The 26,050-nt window shown below is 40.2% G+C and overlaps 1 protein-coding gene and 1 pseudogene across 3 annotated transcripts in view; one reads left to right on the top strand and one right to left on the bottom strand.

The window, feature by feature from the left end:
- The first annotated feature begins 4,643 nt into the window (after window positions 1-4,643).
- chd1 (chromodomain helicase DNA binding protein 1) overlaps window positions 4,644-26,050 on the top strand; it is a 61,614-nt gene continuing 40,207 nt past the window's right edge. For 2 of the 3 annotated variants that reach the window (XM_070988482.1, XM_070988481.1), the window contains exons 1-15: window positions 6,304-6,561; window positions 7,299-7,506; window positions 9,380-9,490; window positions 9,651-9,847; window positions 10,143-10,417; window positions 10,711-10,936; window positions 13,358-13,458; window positions 13,569-13,747; window positions 15,292-15,416; window positions 16,958-17,174; window positions 17,423-17,512; window positions 17,674-17,864; window positions 20,416-20,604; window positions 21,285-21,447; window positions 22,214-22,366. In XM_070988482.1, coding sequence (XP_070844583.1) covers window positions 6,392-6,561; window positions 7,299-7,506; window positions 9,380-9,490; window positions 9,651-9,847; window positions 10,143-10,417; window positions 10,711-10,936; window positions 13,358-13,458; window positions 13,569-13,747; window positions 15,292-15,416; window positions 16,958-17,174; window positions 17,423-17,512; window positions 17,674-17,864; window positions 20,416-20,604; window positions 21,285-21,447; window positions 22,214-22,366 — 2,595 coding nt within the window. In that variant the 5' untranslated portion in view covers window positions 6,304-6,391. Of the gene's footprint in view, window positions 5,015-6,303; window positions 6,562-7,298; window positions 7,507-9,379; window positions 9,491-9,650; window positions 9,848-10,142; window positions 10,418-10,710; window positions 10,937-13,357; window positions 13,459-13,568; window positions 13,748-15,291; window positions 15,417-16,957; window positions 17,175-17,422; window positions 17,513-17,673; window positions 17,865-20,415; window positions 20,605-21,284; window positions 21,448-22,213; window positions 22,367-26,050 lie in introns of those variants that run through there. The other variant, XM_070988483.1, reaches the window with a different exon arrangement.
- LOC139348971 (uncharacterized) lies at window positions 23,107-25,086 on the bottom strand (annotated as a pseudogene).

Here is a 26,050-nt window from a genome sequence, read left to right as displayed (position 1 = left end):
GACTAATACTGCTACGTCTTATGCTGCTGCTGCCACTGCCTCTGTGCATATTGGCAGCTGCAAGAGGTGCATTACTGCCACCAACTGGACTGGAGTGTATAGCGAATTAAATATAGTCTTTCAGCTAAATCGGTTTCTTTTAAAAACTTAATGTCACAGAATACCTTACCTGCTGTTTTCCCCAAGAGACCCGACAACGTAAAGGCATGGTGTCTTGCCTTCCTTAGAGAGTGAAGAAGGTGGTTTTCTTTATTTTATATTTTCTGTAATGAAGTAGCACATGGACGACTGTGTCCATTTTTTGGTTGCATGCTTGCCTATCTTGTAGAAGGTATGGTTGAGGTCTGTATAACCTATTTTTGGTTGATGGGTGATGACATTGTCTTGCCTTCATTTCCAGCCCACCATCCTCCCAGCACATATCTTTGTATTTTATATAGATGTCTTATAGTTTCATTATCATTCCTGTACTCCTGTCATACTGACATATGTCCTAATGAATGTCTTAGCTTAATCTTTGCTTAATGGAACTTATAGGTCTACATGTTTAGGAGTGTTTGTTAGGCCAGAATTTCCCCCTGCTCATTTCCCTACTCACCAACATGAGCAGGAACCCATTGGAAGCAAGTAAATATACTCTTAATTTCCATCCTGTACAAAATAGGAATATTTCATTGTTAAAATCTGTTCCAAATGACATCTGATAAGCTGTCAGAGGGCACTGTTTCAGCAAAAGCCAAGGTATGGTGATGTGATATGAAATCACAAAAATACTCATGATTATAGGATTTTAAAAACATAACAATGCCTAATGTTTGCATGAAATTTGATACTTAGAGCAGCGAAAACATCTTTCATCCTATCCATTTTGGTGCATATTTGAGCACCATGGACAGAGAGCAGAGGTCTAATTATGATCAGTCATTTGTTTGAGGGTTTGGGTACTAACAAGATACTGAAAAGATACGAGATACTCACTGATACTCAAACCCTGGATCTATCAGAGATCTATCTTCTTTTCGTAGACAAATAGGCCTGAACCTCAGTGGTAGATGCCACTATTGTTGAGGTTGCAACATTATTTTTGACTTCATGGGGACACTAATTATAATATAATTCATCAAATAGCATCAGGTTGTAATTAAGTAAGCAAGCAGGCAATTATTTGCTCTTTGCAAAGCACAAATGTTAGTCAGCAGATTAGTGGAGGAAGACATTTCCATCTGGGCCTTGCCTGGGCAAAGTCTGCCACCCAATCATTCATGTTTAATGTCTTTGTCAATGTATATTCCACAGCCATAAACATAAGGTGAGTTAATCTCTCATCACTTGTTCTGAAATTTTTGTTTGTTTGTTTGTTTGACAGTCATTTGAGAATATAGACACTGACTCTGAGAAATGCTGACCAAAATAGTTATTGACTATGCACCACACTAAAAGTTACTTTGACTTTCTTCAATTCCTGCGGTATGTTGAGGTCTACACTGGGCAAGGGGAATAACTAGGGAGGAATGGAAGAAACTGAAACTGTGGGGCTGTACTGTAATTGACTTAATACTAGATTTTTTTCATCAACAATCCACCCAAAACTTTGGAAATTTGTCTCATTATGTTTCTTGCTGTTGAAACACTCTTAGCAGGATAGAGCTGCTGGCTTCCTGGGCCACTGACTGTTGGTCCATAAGAATACACAACATCATTCACAATGCTCGATGAAATAAATCAATGTTTATTTTTAATGTAAATGTATCTAGAATGAATCTAGAAGTTGTCCATTTTCATTATTGTATAGATTGCTGTGGTTATTTATGCATTATAAATTCACTGTGGTCAAAGCAGGGAAATAAAATAATTAGAAAAAATCTGACTTAAAATAAATATAATCTAATTCACGATGCATTAAGCATGTATCACCAGTAGATGGGGGTGCCATTACATGAGCGGTTGATAAGAACATAGATTAACAACCATAGAGATAACTATTGTACATTTTGTAGTTTTTCATTTCAGTCAGTTCAGTTCAGTTCATTCCAGATGGCATAAATAGCCTGTCTGTGTTGAATAAGGGATGTATGAGTGCTGCTATACAAGTTTTATACATGCCATTAGATCTTGCATTTGCAAAATGAGATTAATACGACCTTCTTGCAAACATTCCCATAGGCTATACAGAAAAAATGCATTGTCAGCAGGATATAGATCTAGAGGCATCCAGTTCTATTCCTAGTGAGATACAGTATGGTGATCATCTTTAGTGTCTTGTTTTCAATTCAGAAACCATTGACAGATGGAAATTCTGTGTTTTCTAAATCAGAGAATCATCCTAATCCATAAAACAAATTGGGGTCTCACATTTCACAGCCCTGTTGATCTTCTTCTTCTTTCTTAATGCATTTTTGGCAAAGTTTCATTCCAGTGAACACCTGCATGAGCTGGAACCCATAAAAACTGCACATCAATGACAACACACAACCAGCCACCAAAACTGCTCCTCACCCAGATGAACAGCCACTCATGTTCTCCACTTATGACATGCGTTCTGGACTCAGTAGGGTGAACGAACGTCCGTAAGGCTACTGGCCCTGGCCCAGCTTGTTGGAGTCTCCACTGACATTTTCGTCATGTCACTGGCTGAGGCAGCAGTCCCCACGTGCCTCAAGACCACCACCATCGTGCTGGTACCATAGCAGTCAGCTGCAGTGGGCCTTAATGACTTTTCCCCCGTCGCACTCACCCCTGTCATCATCATCAAATGCTTTGAGAAGCTGGTCTTGGCCTACCTCAAATGCTGTCTTCCCCCGACACTGGACCCCTGACAGTTTGCCTACCAACGCAACAGGTCGATGGAGAATGCCATGACACTGCACTCCACCCTGACGCACCTGGACAACAACAACACCTACGCCAGGATGCTGTTCATCGACTTCAGCTCAGCATTCAACACAGTTATCCCCGCCAAGCTGGTCAACAAACTCAGTGACCTCGGCATCAGCATCTCCCTCTCCAACTGGACCCTGGACTTCCAAACCAACTGACCACAGTCTGTCTGTCAACCACACCTCCACCACCATGACCCTGAACATCAGCGTCCTACAGGGCTGTGTGCTGAGCCCTCTCCTTTACTCCCTCTTCACCCATGACTACATGCCTGTGCATGGCTCCAGCTCCATCATGAAGTTTGCAGATGACACTACTGTGATAGGCTTGATTAACAACAACGACGAGTCAGCCTACAGGGATGAGGCTCAGCAGCTGGTGATGTGGCGGGCCGACAACAACCTGACCCTCAACACCAAGAAGACCAAGGAGCTCATCCTGGACTACAGAAAAACTAAATGCTGCAGTCACACCCCCATTCACATCAACGGGGCTGAGGTTGAATGTGTCTCCATCTTCAAGTTCCTGGGTGTCCACATCTCCAAAAACCTCTCCTGGACCCTCAACTCGTCCACCTTGATAAAGAAGGCTCAACAGGGCATCTAGTTCCTGAGAAGACTGAGGAAAGTTAACCTGGCTCCCCAAACCCGAGTTAACTTCTACCGCTGCACCATTGAGAGCATCCTGACCAACTGCATCTCAGTATGGTACCGCAGCTGTACAGCCTTTGAGCGGAAGGCCCTGCAGCGGGTGGTGAAAATAGCCCAGTACATCACTGGTGCCTAGCTAACTGCCACTGAGGACCTCCAGCGCAAGTGGTGTCTAAGAAGGGCACGCAGCATCAGCAGAGACAGCTCCCACCCCAACCATGGACTGTTTGCCTCTCTTCCATCTGGTAGGAGGTTGAGGAGCCTCCGTTGCTGCACCACAAGAACATTGAAATAGTATTTTCCTCAGGTGCAATAGTATTTTCTCAGGTGCAATAGTATTTTTCAAGTGCAATACAATACATGTCATGTCAGCAGTTAGTTTTTCCTCAATAAGACCACTAGCAACAGTACTTTTTTTTATGACATTAGGATTCTTTGGCATTTGGTATTTTTAATCAAAATGTACATTGACATAGTATTGTTTCTATTCTGTATCTTGAAAACTTTTCTGTTTTTATTTTTTAACCTGCAAGCCACTGTGCTTGCTTTTTGTAACCTGCTTGCTGTAACGACTAAATTTCCCTGATGTGGGATAAGAAAATCCTATCTTATCTTTTAATTCGAGCTCCATTCACTGTCGTCATCTTCAGTATCTTGCACTGTTGGGGACATTACATCCATTAACCAACAACCTTCCTTTGCGTGAGCTTCACTGGATGTCACTGGTCACTGGAATGTTATCTGAACTCAGTGATTACCCTCCACTCATTATTCTCATTTTCCGTTTTTATTCCTTTCATTTGTTCTGGACTGGCTGTTACTGGATATTGAATTCGTCTTCCTTGTATGCTGCGATTTTACTGCAATCCATACTACTTCCGATTCACTTGACATTGATTAAAAGATAGGTTCAACATTTTCAAAATTCAACGCCTTTGTCCAGCAGTAGACCTACAGCCACTCACAGGCTTCACATTTCACGGCCCTGTTGTTGCGACTGAAGTTGTATTTCATTAATTCCATTTGTTTAAATTCAATATTTGTTGTCTAAAAATACCTTTTGCCAGATGTTTACTGCTGTTGCAGCGTATAGAGCAGCTCAGTCGTTACGTCACTGTCCGGGGTTTCCTAGAGAAGTGAACCCTACGGCGTCATGGCGGAGGCCGGTTGTCGGAAGATCCTGGATTGAAATGCCAGCTTTCTACAGTCGCAGTTGACCGACGAGCGATAGACTTTGTTTACATCTAGAACGAAAAAGGGGACTTACTTGATTTTTGGAGGGAGAGGAAAACCAACACTGCGTCTGTTTCACCGAACTGAGTGGTTCGGGGCTGCTCTCCCTAACTGGGAGATAGCTAGCGTAGTGTTAGCTATAAGCGGCTGCTAGCTCACTAGTTAAATAAAAGAAGAAAGGACCTCTAAAGTGGAAACGCGGATTTAGACAGTTGTTTTGTTGGAGTTTCACAGGTAACATAAAATAATATCAGGTAACGTACAGCGTGGAGCTACTTATCCCTTAGTTCAGTGAAACAGTAGGCTAACTTGCATGTTGATGTGGTAAAAGCCGCGAGACGTGAGCAGCTAATGAAAACAAGATGGAAGAGGGTGAAGTTGGGTTAGCTAATTTGGGTTTGTGGGTTTAATAATGAATACCAAATTCTTTGTGCTCTGCTGTGGCCCACTACTTACACGGACATTTGCATAGTTAAATATAGTTGACTGTTAAATGCTGAGTATTGGTTGTATCCAGAAAGGGAACATTCCAGCGATTCACTGCTAAGATGAACTAACGCAAAGTTTTGTCATTTTGTTAGCTTCCGTGCTAGCCTCGTGCTTCATACTGATAGCTAACGCTACTATCCTTGACAACACCAGTAAACGCTGGGCTAGCCTCCCCCTCACTTTATGTTTATTGAACCACGTTGACTTTTAAAAATGCGTATAACGTTTGACTACAGAGCTGCGCCACATGCTGTAGAATTATAAGTATATAAGTGTTGCTTTTATTGTTTTACAAGTTTGACGATTTTCAAATCCACAATATCATATTACTAGCATAGCATAAAAGAGCTAGCAAATTAATGAGTTACACATGGGGGACAACCATTATACTGTGACAGTAAAGTAGCTTGCATTAATCAGCTGGTGGTGATACGGTAATGTTGCGTGATTGTTCTCCGTTCGGATTTCGAGACGAGACACTGCTAGCGCGTCGGCTATGCATAACGCTGCAGTACTGCAGCCGTACCCCGCCAATAGCTAATATTGGCGTCAGTAGCCGGTATTAGCTAGTTAGCTACAAGCTAAACTGTAGCCACACTAAGACTCGATGACACTAAGATTGGCGGAGGAGCGTTTACTTTTATGCGTTTTGGCCTTGGTTGAGGTTAATGTGGTTATTTAATGTTTAGAGTGCCCACAGAACTGTGTGTGAATGTGAAAACACGCACAGGCCTTATAGGCCTCCGGTGAGGGAAGAAATACAGCGAAGTTTCGTGTAACGTAAGCTACAGTCACAGCACAGCACAGATGCGTATGTTTTGGTTTTAACTTAAGTTGGTCATATAAATATATATGAGTATGAATGGTTTCAGATATGTTCCAATTTGAGAAAGTCTCATGCAAAACCATATTGACAGCCTCACAAAGATATTTCATTTGTTAAACTTCGATGCAGTCTGTATAGTTGGTCAGCGATTGTGTGCTGAGCTGCAGATGGTTTTACATTGTAAACATGAGGATTTGTAGGCCTACATGTCTTGAATTATTCTGCCATATTGTGCTGATTTTAACCAGCACAGCTTTATCAGAGCCCATTCATATATACTACTGACAAAGTATAATATTATTGAAAGTAGTGAGCCATGATGAAGGTACATTCCCGGATAGTATTTCTAATGTTGTTAATGTGTATACAGGTCAACCACGTGGAACATAATACAGCAGGTTGTCGGGGGAAGTCTATATTTTTGGGCTTCAACATGGCTGGACGCAGTGAGGATGAAAGTGTAAGCAACAGCAGTGGAGAATCAAGGTAAATCAACTAATTATCTTTTGCAAAAAGACATCAGAGTTGTTTTGTTGATATTGATGTATGTTTTGGTTTTTATTAAAATATCATCTTAGATAAGACTGCTTATAGTACATTAATAGTAACTGTATATGTGACCATTATTTTTACATAGTAGGCTGGAGCAGAATACTTTGTATTCCCTTTATTTCCCGATTTGTGTGTATGTGACACTGCCATCTCCAGTATGTTTATATTGAGTTTTACTGATGTCTATGCCACTTTCTACAGTGTTGTTTTTTTCTATACATGATAGTTGTTTACACTACACAGCAATATGTACTGCATTGAGGCAATATTTTACATATCTGGAATGTTGTGATGGCTGCAATAATTAGCGCTTGATTGCAAGTTAAACCGTTGAATGCCAGGTAACTACTCAAATTTGCGCTTGGACATATGTAATTGGCTAACATATCTCATTACCAGGTGACACTATGTTGTGCTAAAAGTTATGCAATGGGCACTCCTGCTGCATGAACACAATTTTCTTATTCTGGTGTTGTCATTGTCTAAATAAATGAGCGACTGCATGCAGTACAATAGATACACACATATCTATATGCCATTATGTTTATCTGTCTACCAGGCTTGGATGGCTGCCAATAACATTTGAAGGCTGAACACCCTCTGTAATTTTCCTTGTTGAAAAACATGTTAATAATTAGCATTTTTGTTGATTTTCTCTTTACATGTTACAGTAATTCTGATGATGAATCCGGTTCTGGATCAGGCTCAGCATCAGGGTCTGGCTCAGGCTCCAGTTCCAGCTCATCCAGCAGCAGCAGCCAGTCAGGGAGCAGTGACTCAGGTAGTGGCTCAGAGTCCGGCAGCCAGTCAGATTCTGACACAGAGAAATCGAAGGAGAAGATGGAACAGCCAAATAAGTCAAACATCGATGGAGCTGAGGTAAAAAAGAAAAAGAAGAAAGAAATCAGAAAAGACATAAAATACATAGGCAACTATTGGCTCATATTTGTTAAGCCAACTGCACATGTGTAGTAAATGATTCACACAAGAAAATATTTGATCATTATGTGTTCACAATAAAGCTCCTGTTATATAATCATGAAATTGCACAACGTTGCATGACAGTCAAAATAGACTAGATGCATTTCCTTGCATCTTTGTAGCAACACTTCCTCTAATGCTGGTTAAACTGGTTAAAAATGCTGTCCAGTAGTCAAGGTTTACTTGACATCTGTAACGTACAAACAAACAAACAAACATGATAGACAGTACAGTAAGATTGACTGAACTATAAAACCAGCCTAGACATATGAACAACTTTAGTCGCTCTTCCTACTCTAAACATACATGAAGCATGTCTTTAGCTATATGATATGCCGCTGCCTCTAATGCTGGTTAAACTGGTTAAAAATGCTGTCCAGTAGTCAAGGTTTAGTTGGTTTGACCTTTGACTAGGGCTGGGCGGTATGGCTGAAAACTCTATTGCGATATAAGTGTTTTATATTGGTCGATATCGATAATTATTGATATTTTTTATGACCTAAATAAGGACCAGGAGAAAAACACATTAAATTTAAACATTTTTATTTTAAATTGAACCTTCCTCTGATTATAATCCCCTCAGCTAGCACGGAAGAAAGGAAAGGAAATGTCAACACAACCATGAAAAACACTGAAATAATAAATGTAAAAAAAGTGTAAAAATGTAAACAGAGAGAAACCTGAGAACTTTTTTTTCTGCAGGTTTAGTGCAAGAAGTTCACAGATATGTGCAGTGTTTTGTAAACATAGCAGAAACTGAGGTGGACTTGACATCTGTAACGTAAAAAACAAACAAACAAACAAACAAACATGATAGACAGTACAGTACGATTGACTGAACTATAAAACCAGCCTAGACATATGAACAACTTTAGTCGCTCTTCTTACTCTAAACATACATGAACTATTCAATTATCTTTTTATTGCAAGTGTGTTTAAAAAAAAAAAAAAAAAGCATGTGTAAGAGATGTTTAGAACCTGGCTTCTCTACAGTGCTCAGCGGAAGCATGTCTTTAGCTATATGATATGCCGCTGCCTCCGTTATGTCTTTGTGCCTTTTAGATGATTTGTCATCAGGCACTGAAGCAGAGTACCTCTGCATGGTGGTCAGCTGCTTGTGCAGTGGTGCTGCAGTTGCAGATGTTGTTGGACATTAGCGAATACGGCTGCGCTCAAAAGAGTAAGCGGGGCTAAGGTGATTAAACAAGTTTGTGGTGTTACCGGTCTTGGTGGGGACGACAATCTTGCATAAGTTACAGACCACATTGGTCCGACTTATGAAATCCAAAAAACTCCATACTGGCGATCTGACTTTCCCTGTTCTATCGACAGTTTCTTTGCTCTCTGCAGCGCTTTCTATTTTTCGCATCAAACACGAGACAACGAGATGGCGCAACCGAACTTGATAATGTTACATGATTGGCGTGTTAGCGTGTCTCTCTCACTGATTAGTGATTACTCCCTACGTTGTTCGGTTACCTGAGAGCGAGTGCCTTTGTTCATGCAACCAACCTTGCTTCACAACTTCACATTTCTTCCGATGAAGAAAAAAAAAATTGTCGAATGTTTTATCGAACGCATTTTTTATTGATATTGATGACGTTTCTATCGCGAGACATATCACTATCGTTTTATCGCCCAGCCCTACCTTTGACCTAGTTTGACACTTTGTCAGAGTTCTGCTAGTGATACCCTGCTAATCATGTGATAGCTTTTCAACCATTCACAATTAACCAATTAACTAACCTTGCACCTTGCTCATTGGTTGCAGTTCTGGAAGTCTAACCCAAGTATCCTAGCAGTGCAAAGATCTGCAATGCTCAGGAAACAACAGCTTCAGCAGCAGCAGAGGCAAAGCTCCTCAAATGGTGGATCTGATGAGGTTTGTTTCAAACAGATTCTCATTATACTTTTTCTCTGCTGTTTGACTGTGAACTAATCACCACCATTTTGGGATGTTGTTGATGTACTTAAACCTGTAACTGGAGGTACACTATCCAATTATTTATAAACATTCTTCCTTTGATGATAATCTTCTGTAGGACTCGTCAAGTAGTGATGAGTCTGACTCATCAAGTGGATCCAAAAGGAGAAGAAATTCAGGCTCCTCCGACTCTGCATCGGGTTCTGGATCTGGGAGTGGTTCTGTATCAGACTCATCAGCAGAGGACAACAGTGACGAAACAGCATCAGACTATGAGCCCAGTCACAAAATCAAAAGCAGAAAACCTCCAACCAAGTAAGTGGACAGTTTCTAAAGAGCATGGTTGGCACCGGCTCTATATGAAAAGTGTCCTGAGACAAGTTCTGTGCTTTTGTGATTTGCCACTATATAAATATAATTGAATTGAACATTCTTTTCATGGCTGCCTAGGTACACAGAGTTACATTATTCTCTTAACCATTTCCCTTTGTAGTGGTTGCTCGCCTCAGTGGTCTTGATCATGAGACCTGCGAACTCTAAAAGAACACATAGTGGGATTTCTGTGTAACTCAACACAAGAATTATCTCATCACCTCTTGTCATATCTCAGGATGAATTTTCGGAATGGGAAGAAAAGCAGCACCCAGAGGAAGAAAGCCCAAAAGTGTTCTTCTTCTGAGGATGAGGATGATAACTACAAGAAGGTGGTGTCTGCGGGTCCACGGCGGCAGGCCACAGTCAACATCAGCTACAAGGAGGATGAGGAGCTGAAGACTGACTCAGATGACCTGGTGGAAGTTCTGGGTGAAGATGTTCCCCAGCCTGAGGAAGATGAGTTTGAAACCCTGGAGAGAGTGATGGACAGCAGGATAGGAAGGAAAAGAGGTAAGAAAAACTGTGCTAAGATTGATGTCATTCCATTCTGATTTAACTGCCATCATAGATGGGAATGTATGGAATATCTGAATTATTATAAAATTTTAAGAGTTGTCGGGAAAATGATGGACTTGTAGACAAAAGGTCATGAGATAACAGGGAGATGGTCTTGAACTCTTCTCTGAGACAAAAACAGTTTTCTGTTGCTCTGTACTGTTCATCTTTAAAACAAAAGATATTTGAGCCAAGGATAAATAAATCAATATTTTAGACAGTATTACTTTGTTTTTTTTATCTAACAGCAACAGGAAGTGCAACTACTGTGTATGCTGTAGAAGCAGATGGGGACCCCAATGCCAACTTCAATTCCAACAAAGAATTTGGTGAGACCCAGTATTTGATAAAGTGGAAGAACTGGGCCCATATCCACAACACTTGGGAGACAGAGGAGACGCTCAAGTTGCAGAATGTCAAAGGTATGAAGAAATTGGACAATTTCAAGAAGAAGGACCAGGAGAAAAAGAAATGGTGAGAGCTTGTTTAATTAACAGTACTGTATCTATAGTTTTCCACACTGAGAGCTGGGACAAATATGATGACAACCACGACAGACAAAAGCAATCAGAGTCTCAGTAGCTAGCTGTCCTCCCTTGTCAGTGCAGTGACCATATCAATGCTGAACCCCATAATTGAATCTACCTATTTCTGTCTCAATACATACACATAGATGAAAGAAGTTAAACATAAAAAAAAAAATTAACATCGTATTTTCTAACTTTATCCTGTCTAACTACTCTTAACTGATACTGTTCATTTGATTTGAAATGTACCTATCAAAAACAACTGATGCTTCGCTAAACCCTTTCTCTGAATAATAACTGTCCAATCATAGCTTAGTGTCTTTAGAAATGGTAGAACGTGTAGGAGTCATCGGTACTGACAGCTGTTTTTGCGTTGATAACGTTGCATTGATTACGTTGATGCGTTTTAACTGCAATGTCAACAACAGAGTGAAAATCAATATACAGGCATACAGAAAAGAGCGTTTACCCTCCTTGCAGTGTCATCAACATGCTCACCTCCTTGCTATGTGTCATGGTAATAAATGTGTGTGAATATGCCTTAAAGGATAGCTCTGGTGGAAACGGCATTGGAAAATTTTTGACCAGTGGGCACATTTCTACCGTTGTACGGTATATATCATGCTGCACTCAACACTGAAATACACAAACAATGCTCTTCCCCTTTATATGTTACATGGATCAATAACTGGTGAGGATGTGATCTGATGTCATGCCTGGGACATGTAGCTTTAGCCTCTGTCTTTTAGCATTATATCATGTTTGCAGCCATGAAGTACATATTTAAGAGCCTTTTACAGGGTTCCTATTTTAAAATGTGTCACATGGTAGCATTAGCTGGAGACAGGCTTCACAGCTATCTCATTGAGTTTAAGATCAGCTTTATCTTGTGTTAGGTGACTACGTGAATAAAATGTAACAAGAATCATTATCCTAGCTGACAAAATCCATGCCATTTGGCTGTCAGCTAGAAATGAAAAGCCTGGTCTTTTTTATTTTTTTAACTTTTGAGAGAACTCGAAGGCCTAGTGTTCCAAAAATATCGGTCAATTCCAGTCGTAAATTTGCCACAGTTATCACTAGGGATGTCCCGGTCACGTCTTTTTTAAAAAAGACATAATTCAGTATGTATAGACAGAGCATTAAATTTTATTTATAATAAGCAATCCTTACTCCGGATTATGTTCTCTGTCTCTACAATTTTACAAAACGTATAAAACTTCACAGTTTAACAGTTTCAGAAAGCACAGTATTAACAACGTGCATAGTCAGGTTCGTTGTGCTACTGACATAATTGATAGCTGCTCGGCATTGTTTGCAGATTGCGTGCGTTTTGTCCAGTTTACCTTCTCGAACCCACACATTTGAGTGGTGTGTTGTTTTTCAGTGCACTGAATATCTCTTCGCTGCTAATGTCCTTCTCGTTTCCCTCCGTGCTGTGAACAACGATTGTGTCAGTGAAGGAGGAGCGATGGTGCATTCAGGTTGCCTCGGAAAACACGAATAGGCAGGGAATAGTACTAGAACATGAATTAATCGATTTAACCATGGAATTTACCGATTCAGACAGGCTAGAAGAGATGCACCGTAAATTCACCTGTAAATTATATCCAATGTACCTTGAACCTGCCGGTGCAGTCGCATCACAAACGTTTGTATCGGATCACCGATATGAATCAGTGAATCTTGTCATCCCTAATGTATATATATTATTTATCTGATACCTGATCGGGACATAATGTGCGATCGGATCGAGCCTACAGTCATGCGATCGGCCCCGATTTCCGATCACGTGATCGGATCGGGACAACCCTAGTTATCATTGTAAGCTCTGTATGTGCAGTGGGAGATTGAAAGGCTTGACAGGCATAGCAACAGTAAATAAGGAGGGCAGGGCATAGCAAAAAATCAACTGTTAATATAATGTATCAAAATAGTCATATGCACTTAAAAGCAAATGTTATCAGATGGGACCTGTACTCGGTAAGCCTGCCATTGTAAGCAACTGACATAACTGTCATGCTCCAGTAAGACTCCACAAAACTTCATTGCACCTCTAAAATAGCCCTCAACCACCCTCAGCCCATGTGCTTGATGGCATTTCTGGCCACCCTCCATTGGGTAAAATTTTAATCACTTTCTGAACTGCAGAGTCGTCTGAGCAATTTTAAAAGATCTGTATTTATTTCAGTCGAACCATTGTCTTGGTATTGAAACATAAAAGGTATACCCTTGTTTATCTTGTCAGTGCCTACACTTTCGAACTTTCAATTTAATTTACTACCCTTCTGAAAAATTGTGGATTGAAAAGAAATGGAGGACAGCCTGTTGGCTACTTTCTAATGTTTTTTTATTTTTCTCTCCCCAGGTTAAAGGCAGCTTCACCAGAGGATATAGAGTATTTCAATTGTCAGGAAGAATTGATGGATGACCTGCACTCTCAGTACCAGCTTGTAGAGCGAATCATAGGTGCACTTTCTATAATGTGTCACTTTTTGTTTGTATAAAATTGCTTTTGAATGTAGTTGATATCACTGGAATTGTATAACTGAACAGATATCTGAATTGATTTTGAGCAGGACATTCAAACCAGAAGTCAGCAGCTGGTTACCCAGACTATCTGTGCAAGTGGCAGGGTTTACCATACTCAGAGTGTAGCTGGGAAGATGGTGCTCTGATTGCCAAAAAGTTCCAGAAATGCATCGATGACTACATGAGCAGAAACCAGTCCAAGACCATTCCATCCAGAGACTGCAAGGTAACTTGCTGCCAAGTCTGTACTGGCGGTGGTAATACGGTACACCTTTGTAAGGTGGTACGGTTTTGAATTTAGTCTAACTTGTTGTTATGTCGTCTGTGTCAGTTTCCATTCTGAAATAGATTTTCGACTTTATTACCAGCTTCTAGGGTTGTAACAACACACAAAATTGACAGTTTATTATGGAACTTGGTTTTGGGGTAACCATGTGTATATATTGTAAACTACATTGATTCCTTCATTTATGGTTGGAATGCCTTTCTTTAGCCATTTTCTGCGTAAAGTCTTTTTGCCTGCCACTTAGAACACCCTCAACAAGTATTTATCTTACTTTGCACAGTGCACCTCTTCTAGATTTCAAAGGTACACTTAAAATATATTTTCATTTTAAAAACCACCTCCAGGGCACTGTGGACACTTCTCTAAAATGGTTCAGTAAGATGTGAAAGTGGCTTCCACTGCACTTCAAGGGGACCCCCTATAGGTTGATTAGAAAAGGTAGTACAGAAAAATCAAGTCACATTTTATCAGCCAATTCTCCAAGAGGAAGAGCTTGTAACTAACCACTGACGTCTGCAGATTTGATCCCATTCTTCCATTGTTATTTTGAAATTACCCTGTTTTCCATCTTGCTTTGATATTCAGAGCATAGTCTCTCTATAAATATAATTTAGATATAACTTTTTGATAAATAGCATTTTTATAGGCTTTTTGAAAAAATATTAAAGAATTCCTTATTGTGTCATCTTTTAGAAATTTCTTGCCAGCATAATTGCCGATTTGTACATACCTAAAGTGATCCTGATTTTGCAGATCAAAGTTGTTAAAGTTAAATTTCAAAACCATACCTTGATTTAAGGATTAGTACCAAACGATGTAAGACAATTTCTAGTCCATCTTCTGTCATATTTGCTGGACATGATATCTGGGTCATAGGGAAGCCCCTGGGATTTTAGTTCTACCCTCCACTTGGCACCTGGCATTAATTAATTTCATATCTTTAGGGAGCTAGTTATCTAAGGATTATTGGGGTCAGAAAGATGATTTGTTCATGAAGGGTTTCTAGTTAACATGTCAACTAGTAGAAAACTCGATGGGGAAGGGACTCAAAGTTGAGTGTACCGTTGGCTCAGTAGTGGACATATGTGAGTTGCTCCATAATAATCTTTTAGACATGGAAGGGCTAATCCACCTCTCTCCTGACGTATTTGTAGAGTTTTATATTTTAGTCTTATTTTTTTTTTCCCAGCCCAAATAAATCTAGAAATCGCTTTATCCCACTTCACAAAATGCTGTTCTGATAGAATATTCTTTTTTATCTGTAGTTGAACTGATGTTAAAATTTAGAATTGAGTTCTCAAAAAAAAATTCTCAAGTATTTTACAGATTTCTTATTCAAGCCCATTTGATACCTACAGCCAATATGCTGAGGGGGAATATTGTTGATATTTAGGACCTGGGTTTTTTTGCTTATTTATTTTATAGCTGGTCTATGCCCATATTCATCCATCTTTGAGATCAAGTGCTGCTCTTCCTTCCTGTAGGTGCTGAAACAGAGACCCAGGTTTGTGCCCATGAAGAAGCAGCCAACTTACATAGGAGGTGATGGGCTGGAGCTTCGAGACTACCAGTTGGACAGTTTGAACTGGATGGCTCACTCCTGGTGCAAGTATGACTCAAGCAATACTTAAATTCTCAGCTCGCATTGTCCTGAAAGTCCATTTTGTAATGGGTAAAACAACTTAAGGGTTTCCCTGGATTCACACAAAACTACAGTGGCACCTAATACACTGCTCAGAAAAAATAAGGGAACACTTAATAATCACAGTATAATGCCAAGTCAGTTAAACTTCAGGGATATCAATCTTTCCGTTTAGGAAGCACAAGTGATTGTGAGGCAAAAGCAATACAGCCCCCAAAAAGGTAATGAGATTTGCATGTGGTGGCCATAGGCAATTGCTCACTCCTTATCCTTCCTGACTGCTTCTTCTCTAGTTTTGACTTCTATTAGTGTCCTTGCCAGTAATGGTAGCATGAGGTGGTACCTGCAGCCCAGTCAGGTAGCACAGGTAGTCCAGCTCCTCCAGGATGGCACATCCATATATGCAGTCGCAAGGAGGTGTGCTCTGTCTCCCAGCACAGTCGCAAGACCATGGAGGAGATACCAGGAGACGGGCCGTTACGCAATGAGAGCTGGCCAGGGATGTAGAAGGGCATCAACCCAGCAGTAGGACTGGTAACTGCTCCTTTGTGCGAGAAGGAACAGGAAGCATGACTGGTTTGGCGGTGGGCCAGTGATAGTTTGCGAAGGCATATCCTTGGAGGGTCGCACAGACCTTACATAGCCACTGGTACCCTGACTGCTGTTGGGTACCGGGATGAAATCCTCAGAGCGATTGTCAGACTGGTGCATTGGGCCCTGGGTTCTTCTTGGTACAGGACAATGCCCGGCTTCATTTGACCAGAGTGTGTAGGCAGTTCCTGGATGACAAAAGCATTGATGCCATTGACTGGCCTTCACATTTCCCTTACCTAAATCCAATTGAGCCTATGGGATTTTATGTATCGGTGCATCCGATTTCCAGGAGCTCACTGATGCCCTGATCTAGGGCTGGGAGGATATCCCCCAGGACACCATCCGTCAGCATGCCCAGATTGTCAGGAGTGCATACAGGCACACAGGGCCATACTGACTCCAATTACAATTAGTCATTTGGCAGACTTTGTCTTTTATCCAAAGCAGCGTACATATGAATTCACACACTGATGGATCGGGGGCAGTTCAGTAGAAGTTCAGCATCTTGCCCAAGGATACTTCAGCATGTGGACTGCTGAGTCCAGGGATTGAACCACGGACCTCCTGATTGGTGGACAACCACTCTACCTCCTAAGCCACAGCCGTCCCACTGCTGAGTCACATTATGAGTTGTTGTGGTAAAATTCATGCAAGTTGGATCAGCCTGTGATTTAAATTTGCTTTGATTTTTTGTGTGATTTGAACAACAAATTATACAACGTACATCAGTAAAGACCGTCAACTAAATAATTCGTTCATCATGATCTGATATATGTGTTCCCTTATTTTTTTTGAGCAGTGTATATGAATGTAATATGTCCCATGGTAATGGGATGCTCTATCACCCAGCAGTGTATGAGCCCCACAATCTGAGCTTATGCCTTTGCTCTCTTATACTCTGGCTTCATTCATAGAGGTAACAGTTGCATCCTTGCTGATGAGATGGGTTTAGGGAAGACCATCCAGACCATTTGCTTCCTCAACTACCTGTTTAATGAGCACCAACTGTATGGGCCCTTCTTGCTGGTTGTGCCTCTCTCTACACTAACCTCCTGGCAGAGAGAAATCCAGCTGTGGGCCCCTCAGATGAATGTTGTGGTCTACCTGGGAGACATCAGCAGCAGGAACATGGTATTGTGCTTACACACATGCGCGCATATACACACACACACACACATAGAGGAGGGGCAATGGTTGTACTCCAGGTCACATTTGAGAATTTTTTTTCCCACAACTATTGATACAATTTCATATTCCCCTTTCCTTGTAATCACAAGTTAAGATGTATCGATGCAAACAGCAAAGACTTGCAGACAGATTCTTAGTGACTGTCTTAACATTTTTAATGTGTCTTTTTCTTCTCTGGGTTCATTTAATAGATCAGGACACATGAGTGGATGCATGTCCATAGTAAGAGAATGAAATTTAACATCCTACTCACAACATATGAGATTCTTCTCAAAGACAAGGTCAGTGCTATTTCACTTTACCATGGATCATGGTCTTGCTAATGTTTGCCACTTAATCTCCTTTGTGTATGATACATATGAAACTGTAACAGCCAATTCTAAAGCTGTGCAGTATGATGTTAGCACATAAAAATCTATAACTAATGTGTGTGCGTCTCCAGTCATTTTTGGGCAGTGTCAGCTGGGCTTTCATTGGTGTGGATGAAGCACATCGACTGAAAAATGATGACTCCCTCCTCTACAAGACCATGATTGACTTTAAGTCCAATCACAGACTCCTGATCACAGGAACACCATTGCAGAACTCCCTGAAAGAACTCTGGTCCCTGCTGCACTTCATTATGCCTGAGAAGTAGGTTATATCTGTTGTTCCTTTTAAAGACTAATTAGTTCTCTCCTGCAGTGATGTATAAGCACTCTCTGAGCATCAGTACTCCTTGATTCCACTTTCAGGTGTGTTTAGATTGCAACAGAGTAGACTCTTACGTACAGCAAACACTGATGTTGTCAGTGTTGGGAAAGTTCAGTTTCTACACGAACTAGTTCAAAGTTCAGATCACAAATTTCAAAATGAACTAGTTCAATTTATAGTTCATAATTCAAAATTTTGAACTAAGTTCACCGTTCCAAAAATGAACTAGTTCATAGTTCTTTTTTGTTTCCATATGTTGCTGCAAGCTATTATTTTTCAAAATTATTGCCACAGCCCATATAGAACCACAGACAGCAATTATTTTAGCAGTTTTAAAACTGTAACTATGCGTCAGAACATACCTTGAAAGGCTAGCCGGGTGCTTCAGTTCAATGTGCCGTTTCAGGGTTGCTTTCTTTTTGAAAGCCAAAGTTTGCACAGAAATGTGAGATTTTTCCCATCCTCACCGACCTTGTCATAAAACTCATTTAAATGATCATATGATGCCGACTTGCTGCTTTGTTGCCTCCATGCTGCTTTTTGTTTTGATGACGCATGCAGCGGTGTGGCACTGGCGGCTGGTGTTGCCAGGTTGGGTGTTTTTTCCACTACATATTAAGGCCTGTTTACGGTGTGTTTTTGCCGGGTTTTCGCCTGGAACGCTGTATAGAAATCTGGCACCCGATTGAACGAAGTTAAACTGAGAGAGCGTGCCGTTCACAGACACCAGAATGAACGAGTTCACAGTTACGTTCATCAGGCAGTAATACAGTATGTTCAGTTCACGTTCGCCCAAAATATGAACGAGTTCATGAACTATCGTTCAGTGAATGCGTTCAGGCACGACACTGGATGTTGTGCACCAGATTTTAAAATTTCACCAGAAGAGTTCAGAGAAATAATGCGTATCATCATGGTGTTTAAGAGGAACGCAACTGATTTTGCACATCAGTGTAAGGAGTGCTAATGCATTTGTGAAAAAGTTGCATAAAGTCATTTGTCATTATCGTTAACATAATCATTAATAATAATCACTATCATCACTAACACTTATTCACCCTGAAAAAGCTAATATTTCTCTGTATATAGTATGACCTCTTTCTGTCGGCTGCTGTGTATCATAGGGCTGTTTCGAGTATTCGAATTCTTATTCTAATTGTAAAAACACCCATACATTTGATTGTTAAAATGAATATTTGACTGTGAAAAAAATACATTATGGCTGCAGCAGCTGCACTGCAAACACTGCATGACAGACAGGAGTTTCCTTTTTTTAAACAAGTAAAATCTGTTGAAGTCCCACATATTTATGTCTCTCCTGTCACAATGTCCTGTGAAAATAATTTGTGAGTTAGTTGTGAAAGTGTAAGCTACATGCGCTGTTTCCCCTGCTGCTTCTCTGATGTTTGCCCCCTTTCTTGCTCCTCTGAATTAAGAGTTTATATCAACGAATCCAGAATTAGTGATGATTGTTGGAACAGTGAAAAGATGAACCAAGAAATTTTTTTGAATTTTATTTTGCTTTGTTGCGCTTCAATGAAACATATTTTTTGATCATAAGCTTGTAGTAATTTTTGTGGTAGCTATTATGATCTCAGACTCAACTGCTAGTATTTGCACTTAAGACACTCTTGATCACCCTTAGCCCATTTATATTTCTTATACTATAAGAGTAACAATATGAGTTGTACACATTTAAAAACAGCAATTTGTGGAAAAGCCAAATGTTCAGGTTACAGTTTTCATAAACCCTGTGCTATTTTTCAATACACTGACTCCCAATTGTTGACTGGGTACCATTTTGTCGTCATAATATGTTATAATCTCTTATTGTTATTAGACCATTGCTTTTGGCCATGATGTCCCAATAAATTTGCATTTGTCAAAGGCCAAAGTGGCCTTGCAGTAAAAATTACTTTATTTTAGCCTGATATTGCAGTTATTTGACAGTTGCAATGCCAGTCACATTTTCAGTTGGAATGGTTATCCAACTGAAAATGTGCATTTCATTTTCACTGAAAAATATATAAACATTGCGTGATTTATTTATTTTCATTTCATTTTCACTGAAAAATATATAAACATTGCGTGATTTATTTATTTTTTTCCCCTAGGGTCTGTATTAAATAAGCCTGTTCTCTTGGGTCTGGAGAATATGATTTATAGGCCAGTCCAACTCTGTGGCACCACGATGCTTCATAATGTTTTGATTAATTTTCCCTTTATTAAAAACTTGCAGTTCCTGCAATTTGGATATTGCTCTTGCCCATATTGCGATTTTGATAATATTTCCATGAACTGCTCAGCCCCAATTCAAATGAAGCTCGCAAAAGACATGGATAAACCCATACACATATGCAACATGAGACAGTGGTCACAAATATATGCTCTAAGGAAGAATATCAAAGGAATGTTATTCTGTATCTTGTACAATGAGTTGACTGTGTTGCTATACCATCACTGATGTGTGTTGTATGTTTTGTTTCTCAAGATTTCACTCTTGGGAGTTGTTTGAGGAAGAGCATGGTAAAGGCAGGGACTCTGGCTACACCAGTCTGCACAAAGAGCTGGAACCTTTTCTGCTGCGCCGAGTCAAGAAGGACGTGGAGAAATCTCTTCCTGCCAAAGTAGAGCAGATCCTCCGGGTGGAGATGAGTGCTATCCAGAAACAGTATTACAAGTAAGAGTTGGACAGTAATTTTATGGTCTTCAGAATAAGAAAGAAAGCCTTTATTAGTTCCCCGGAGGGGAAATTTCATTATTGCAGAAAACATGTAGATATTTGATTTCTCATTATTCTGGACCTTTTAAGTAAACCACATGAGTGAACCTAAGGTAATGAGTGCTGACCAGCAAGCAGTAATGTGTAGAAAACTTTGGTACTGCATTCAACCCTGATTTCAAAAAGTTCAAAAAAACAGAATGCAGTAATTCCTAAGTGAACCATGTTTATGGTTTTACAAAGTACTCCTGAACCATGTAGCAATATCTGCAATCCACAATACAATTGTGTGTTTCATGAAGTGGTGAAACTCGCCCCATACTTGCTTATGAACAACTGAGCCTTTCAAGGATGTACCTTTCATAACCAGTCATGATACTATCATCTGCATGTTTTTTGAGCTTTTCATTGGTTTTAACCATGTTGGTGCCATTAAAATTAGAATAATCATGTATTTATAAAAATCAGTGAAGTTGATGGTTTAAAACATTACTGTCTTTGTTCTGCTTTCAATTGAGCAGATGTCAGAAAGGACTAGCAAAGTATCACCTTCTGTTTTATGTTTTACTCAGCGTTCATACTTTTTTGGAATAAGGGTTGTAGTAATGTGTGATTGCATGTCCGCTGTTTGTGAACAGATGGATCCTGACCAGGAACTACAAGGCTCTGAGTAAAGGTACCAAAGGCAGCACATCAGGCTTCCTAAACATCATGATGGAGCTGAAGAAGTGTTGTAACCACTGTTACCTTATCAAGCCCCCAGAGGACAATGAGTTCCTCAACAAAGCTGAAGCCTTACAGGTCTGTATATATGACGTTGTGTTGCAACATCAGACTGACAGTACTTAAAAGTTTTGGAATCTGATTTTTTTTTTTTTTAATGAATTTACATTTATGATAATTTTGAATTCCTATAGTATGTGTTTGCATATGTAAGCATCATATCCTGCTTTTGAGGAATCCAGATAATGTTAGCATCATATTAACAAGGATATGAATAAACAATTATGCGGTCTCCAATTTCTGCAGGAAAAATGTGTCTGTAAATGTGTTTGTCTACTTTTTGGTGCTGAGCAGTTAGTGTAAAGTGAGTTTTTAGAGGTTTGCCTACTGAAATCATCTCAACACTAGCAGTGAGAGTTAACCAAAACATTAAAGTTATTGGCCACAACGAGCTGAAACTCACTGTAAAGCTCGATTAAAGCAAAGGGGAGCTGCTCATTCTCTGCTCATACATCACTATGAGCAACTACTTTCATATTGTTGCATCGTTATTCTAGAAATATTGACTGTAGCTGCTTGAAATTCCCCATAATGTCAACTCTTTCTCTATAGGAGGTCACAGCAAAGGGTGGTTCAGTTATGTGGATGTATGTTGGAAGGTGGGGGAATTCTTGAAAAATATGTTTATCTGCAAAAGACCAAGACATTTTTGTAACAACAACAAACTTGGTGGATGTGGTTAATTCCAGCAGCATACTGAATGAACACAGTTGCGTAAGGGTTGATTTCATGTCATTTGGAGAGGAAAGACAAGCAATTGTTAGCCCCTTATTTCCTCTCACAGCAACTGATCCGCAGCAGTGGGAAGCTGGTTCTATTGGACAAACTGCTTGTGCGTCTGAAGGAGCGAGGCCACAGAGTTCTCATCTTCTCCCAGATGGTACGGATGCTGGATATCCTGGCTGAATACCTGAGAAGCCGACAGTTCCTCTTTCAGGTAGCTACACGCTGTTCTCACATGACCGGATCTCACATGACATGATGGTATGCATACCATACCAGTCAAAAGTTTAGACCTACAGTGCATTCAGAAGGTATTCACACCCCTTCACTTTCTCCACATTTTGTTATGTTACAGCCTTTTCCAAAATGGAGTAAATTCCTTTTTTATCTCATCAATCTACACACAATACCCCATAATGACAAAGTAAAAAAAGGTTTTTTAGACATTTTTGCAAGTTTATTAAAAATAAAAAACTGAAATATTGCATGTACATAAGTATTTTAGAATTTTTTGCAAATGTATTACAAATAAAAAACTGAAATATTGCATGTACATAAATATTCACAACCTTTAGTCGGTACTTAGTCGAGGCACCCTTGGCAGCGATTACAGCCTCAAGTCTCCTTGGGGATGATGCTGCAAGCTTGGCACTCCTGCACTTGTGTTTCTCACATTCTTCTCTGCAGATCCTCTCAAGCTCTGTCAGGTTAGATGGGGAGCGTCGCTGCATAGCACAGCTATTTTCAGGTCTTTCCAGAGATGTTCAGTTAGGTTCAAGTCTGGGCTGTGGCTGAGCCACTCAGGGACATTCACAGACTTGTCCTACAGCCACTCCTTCGTTGTCTTGGCTGTGTGTTTTGGGTCGTTGTCCTGTTGGAAGGTAAACTTTCGCCCCAGTCAGGTTCTGAGCACTCTGAAGCAGGTTTTCATCCATGATCTCTCTGTACTTTGCTTCATTCATCTTTCCCTCGATCCTGACTAGTCTCCCAGTTCCTGCCACTGTAAAACACCGCCACAGCATGATGCTGCCACCACCATGCTTCACCATAGGGGTGGTATTAGCCAGGTGGTGAGAGGTGCCTGATTTCCTCCAGACGTGATGCTTGGCATTCAGGCCGAAGAGTTCCATCTTTGTTTCACCAGACCAGAGAATCTTGTTTCTCATGGTCTGAGGGTCCTTTAGGTGCCTTTTGGCAAACTGTAAGCGGGCTGTAATGTGCCTTTTACTGAGCAATTCAATTCAATTCAATTCAATTCAATTCAATTCAATTCAATTCAATTCAATTTTATTTTATTTGTATAGCGCCAAATCACAACAGAAGTTGTCTCAGGACACTTTCCATATAGAGCTGGCACAGACCAAGCTCTTTTAGTAGTAGTAGAGGCTTCTGTCTGGCCACTCTTCCATAAAGGCCTGATTGATAGAGTGCTGCAGAGATGGTTGTCCTTCTGGTAGGTTCTCCCCTCTCCACAGAGGAATGCTGGAGCTTTGTCAGTGACCATTGGGTTCTTGGTCACCTTCCTGACCAAGGCCCTTCTCCCCGATTGCTCAGTTTGGCCGAATGGCCAGCTCTAGGAAGAGTCCTGGTGGTTCCAAACTTCTTTTTACGAATGATGGAGACCACTGTGCTCTTCAGGACCTTCAATGCTGCAGATGTTTTTTGTACCCTTCGCCAGATCTGTGCCTCAATACAACCCCGTCTTGGAGGTCTACAGACAATTCTTTTGACTTCATGGCTTGTTTTCTGCTCTGAAATGCACTGTCACCAGTGGAACCTTATATAGACAGGTGTGTGCCTTTCCAAATCATGTCCAGTCAATTGAATTTACTACAGGTGAACTCCAATCAAGTTGTCGAAACATCTCCAGGATGATCAGTGGAAACAGGATGCCCCTAGATTTTGAGTGTCATAGCAAAGGGTGTGAATACTTATGTACATGTGATATTTAAGTTTTTTTCATTTTAATACATTTGCAAAAATTTCTGAAAAACTTTTTTCACTTTGTCATTATGAGGTATTGTGTGTAGATTGATAAGACAAAAAAGGAATTAAATCCATTTTGAAAAAAGGCTGAAACAAAATGTGGGGAAAGTGAAGGGATGTGACTACTTTCCGAATGCACTGTACCTTCATATTCAGTAGTTTTTCTTTATTTCTATTGGTTTCTACAATAGACTTAAGATATCTCAACTATGAAAGGACACATAGAATTATGTAGTAAACAAAGCAAAATATATCTAAGATTGTAGATTCTTCAAAGCAGCCGCCTTTTCAGAATCAGAATCAGAAATACTTTATTGATCCCCGAGGGGGAATTGTTTTTGTTTCAGGTGCTCCTTAAAAGAATAGAAAAGATGAGAGATTTACATGTATTTACAAAAATAAGTTATATAACAGTGTAAAAAATAAATACAAGTATGACAGAATATATGTATGACAGTGGATATTACACAAATTGAATTATTGCACAGAGTAATTACACTGTTGGTTATTGCACATGATTATTATATTAAGTCAGTAGTGAACTGCAGTATAAATATGAATGATCTGACAGTTTGATGGCCACAGGCAGGAATGATTTCCTGTGGCGTTCAGTCGTGCATTTTGGTGGAATGAGTTGAAAGTACTCTTGTGCCTCACCAGCACATCATGAAGTGGGTGTGAGACGTTGTCCGAGATAGTCCGTAGCTTAGTCAGCATCCGCTTCTCTGACACCACCGTCAGAGAGTCACACTCCATTCCCACAACGTCACTGGCCTTACGGATCAGTTTGACAAGTCTGTTGCCGTCCGCCATCCTCAGCCTGCTGCCCCCGCACGCAACAGCATAGACAATAGCACTAGCCACCACAGCCCTGTCAACGCTGCCTCCAGACCTCTCTCTACTCCAGCTCCTCCTGTATTTCTCCTTAGCCTCCTTGATTTTCACCATCAGTTCCCCCTGTGTTGTTCTCACCTCCTCCCTGTTACGAGCTCTGAAAGCCCTCTTCTTCTCATTGAGGATGATTTTGATGTCCTTTGTTACCCACGGCTTGTTATTTGGATAACAATGGACAGTCCTGGCTGGGGCAGTGGAGTCCACACAGAAAGTGATATAGGCAAGGCAAGGCAAGGCAAATTTATTTGTATAGCACAATTCATACACTCGGCAATTCAAAGTGCTTTACAGAAGCATAAAAATCATACATTTTGATTAGAAGAGAACAAAAAAATAAAAATAAAATACAATTAAAGGACAATAATTTAGCATTTATAATGATTAAACCATTGAGCAAATACACTTACTTTAAGTAAAAGCTGTAGCAAATAATAATGTTTTCAACCCTGATTTAAATGAGCTGACACTTGGTGCAGACCTCAGGTGTGCAGAGAGAATGTTGCACAGGTGAGGAGCATAATAACTGAAAGCTGCTTCACTTTGTTTGGTTCTGATTCTGGGAACACACAATAGACCTGTCCCTGATGACCTGAGAGGTCTGGATACTTCATATGGAGTCAATAAATCTAGAATATATTTTGGCCCTAGACCATTTAATGCTTTATAGACCAACAGTAAGATTTTAAAGTCTATTCTTTGACTCACAGGGAGCCAATGTAGTGATCTGAGGACTGGTGTGATGTGGTCCATTTTTCTGGTGTTTGTAAGGACTCGTGCAGCCGCATTTTGGATCAGCTGTAGTTGCCTAATTGATTTTTTGATTAGGCCAGTAAAGACTCCATTGCAATAATCCAACCTACTGAAAATGAATGCATGAACAAGTTTTTCCATGTCTTCTTTGGACAGACAACCCTTGATTCTGGTTATATTTTTCAGGTGGTAGTAGGCTGATTTAGTAATCAGCTTTAAATGGTTGTTAAAATTCAGGTCCGAATCAATAATTACACCAAGATTTCTG

Source organism: Chaetodon trifascialis, chromosome 20, assembly GCF_039877785.1.
Source record: "Chaetodon trifascialis isolate fChaTrf1 chromosome 20, fChaTrf1.hap1, whole genome shotgun sequence".
NCBI lineage: Eukaryota > Metazoa > Chordata > Actinopteri > Chaetodontiformes > Chaetodontidae > Chaetodon > Chaetodon trifascialis.
The sequence above is the reverse complement of the archived record's forward strand: the minus strand, read 5'-3'. Positions and strand labels throughout refer to the sequence as shown.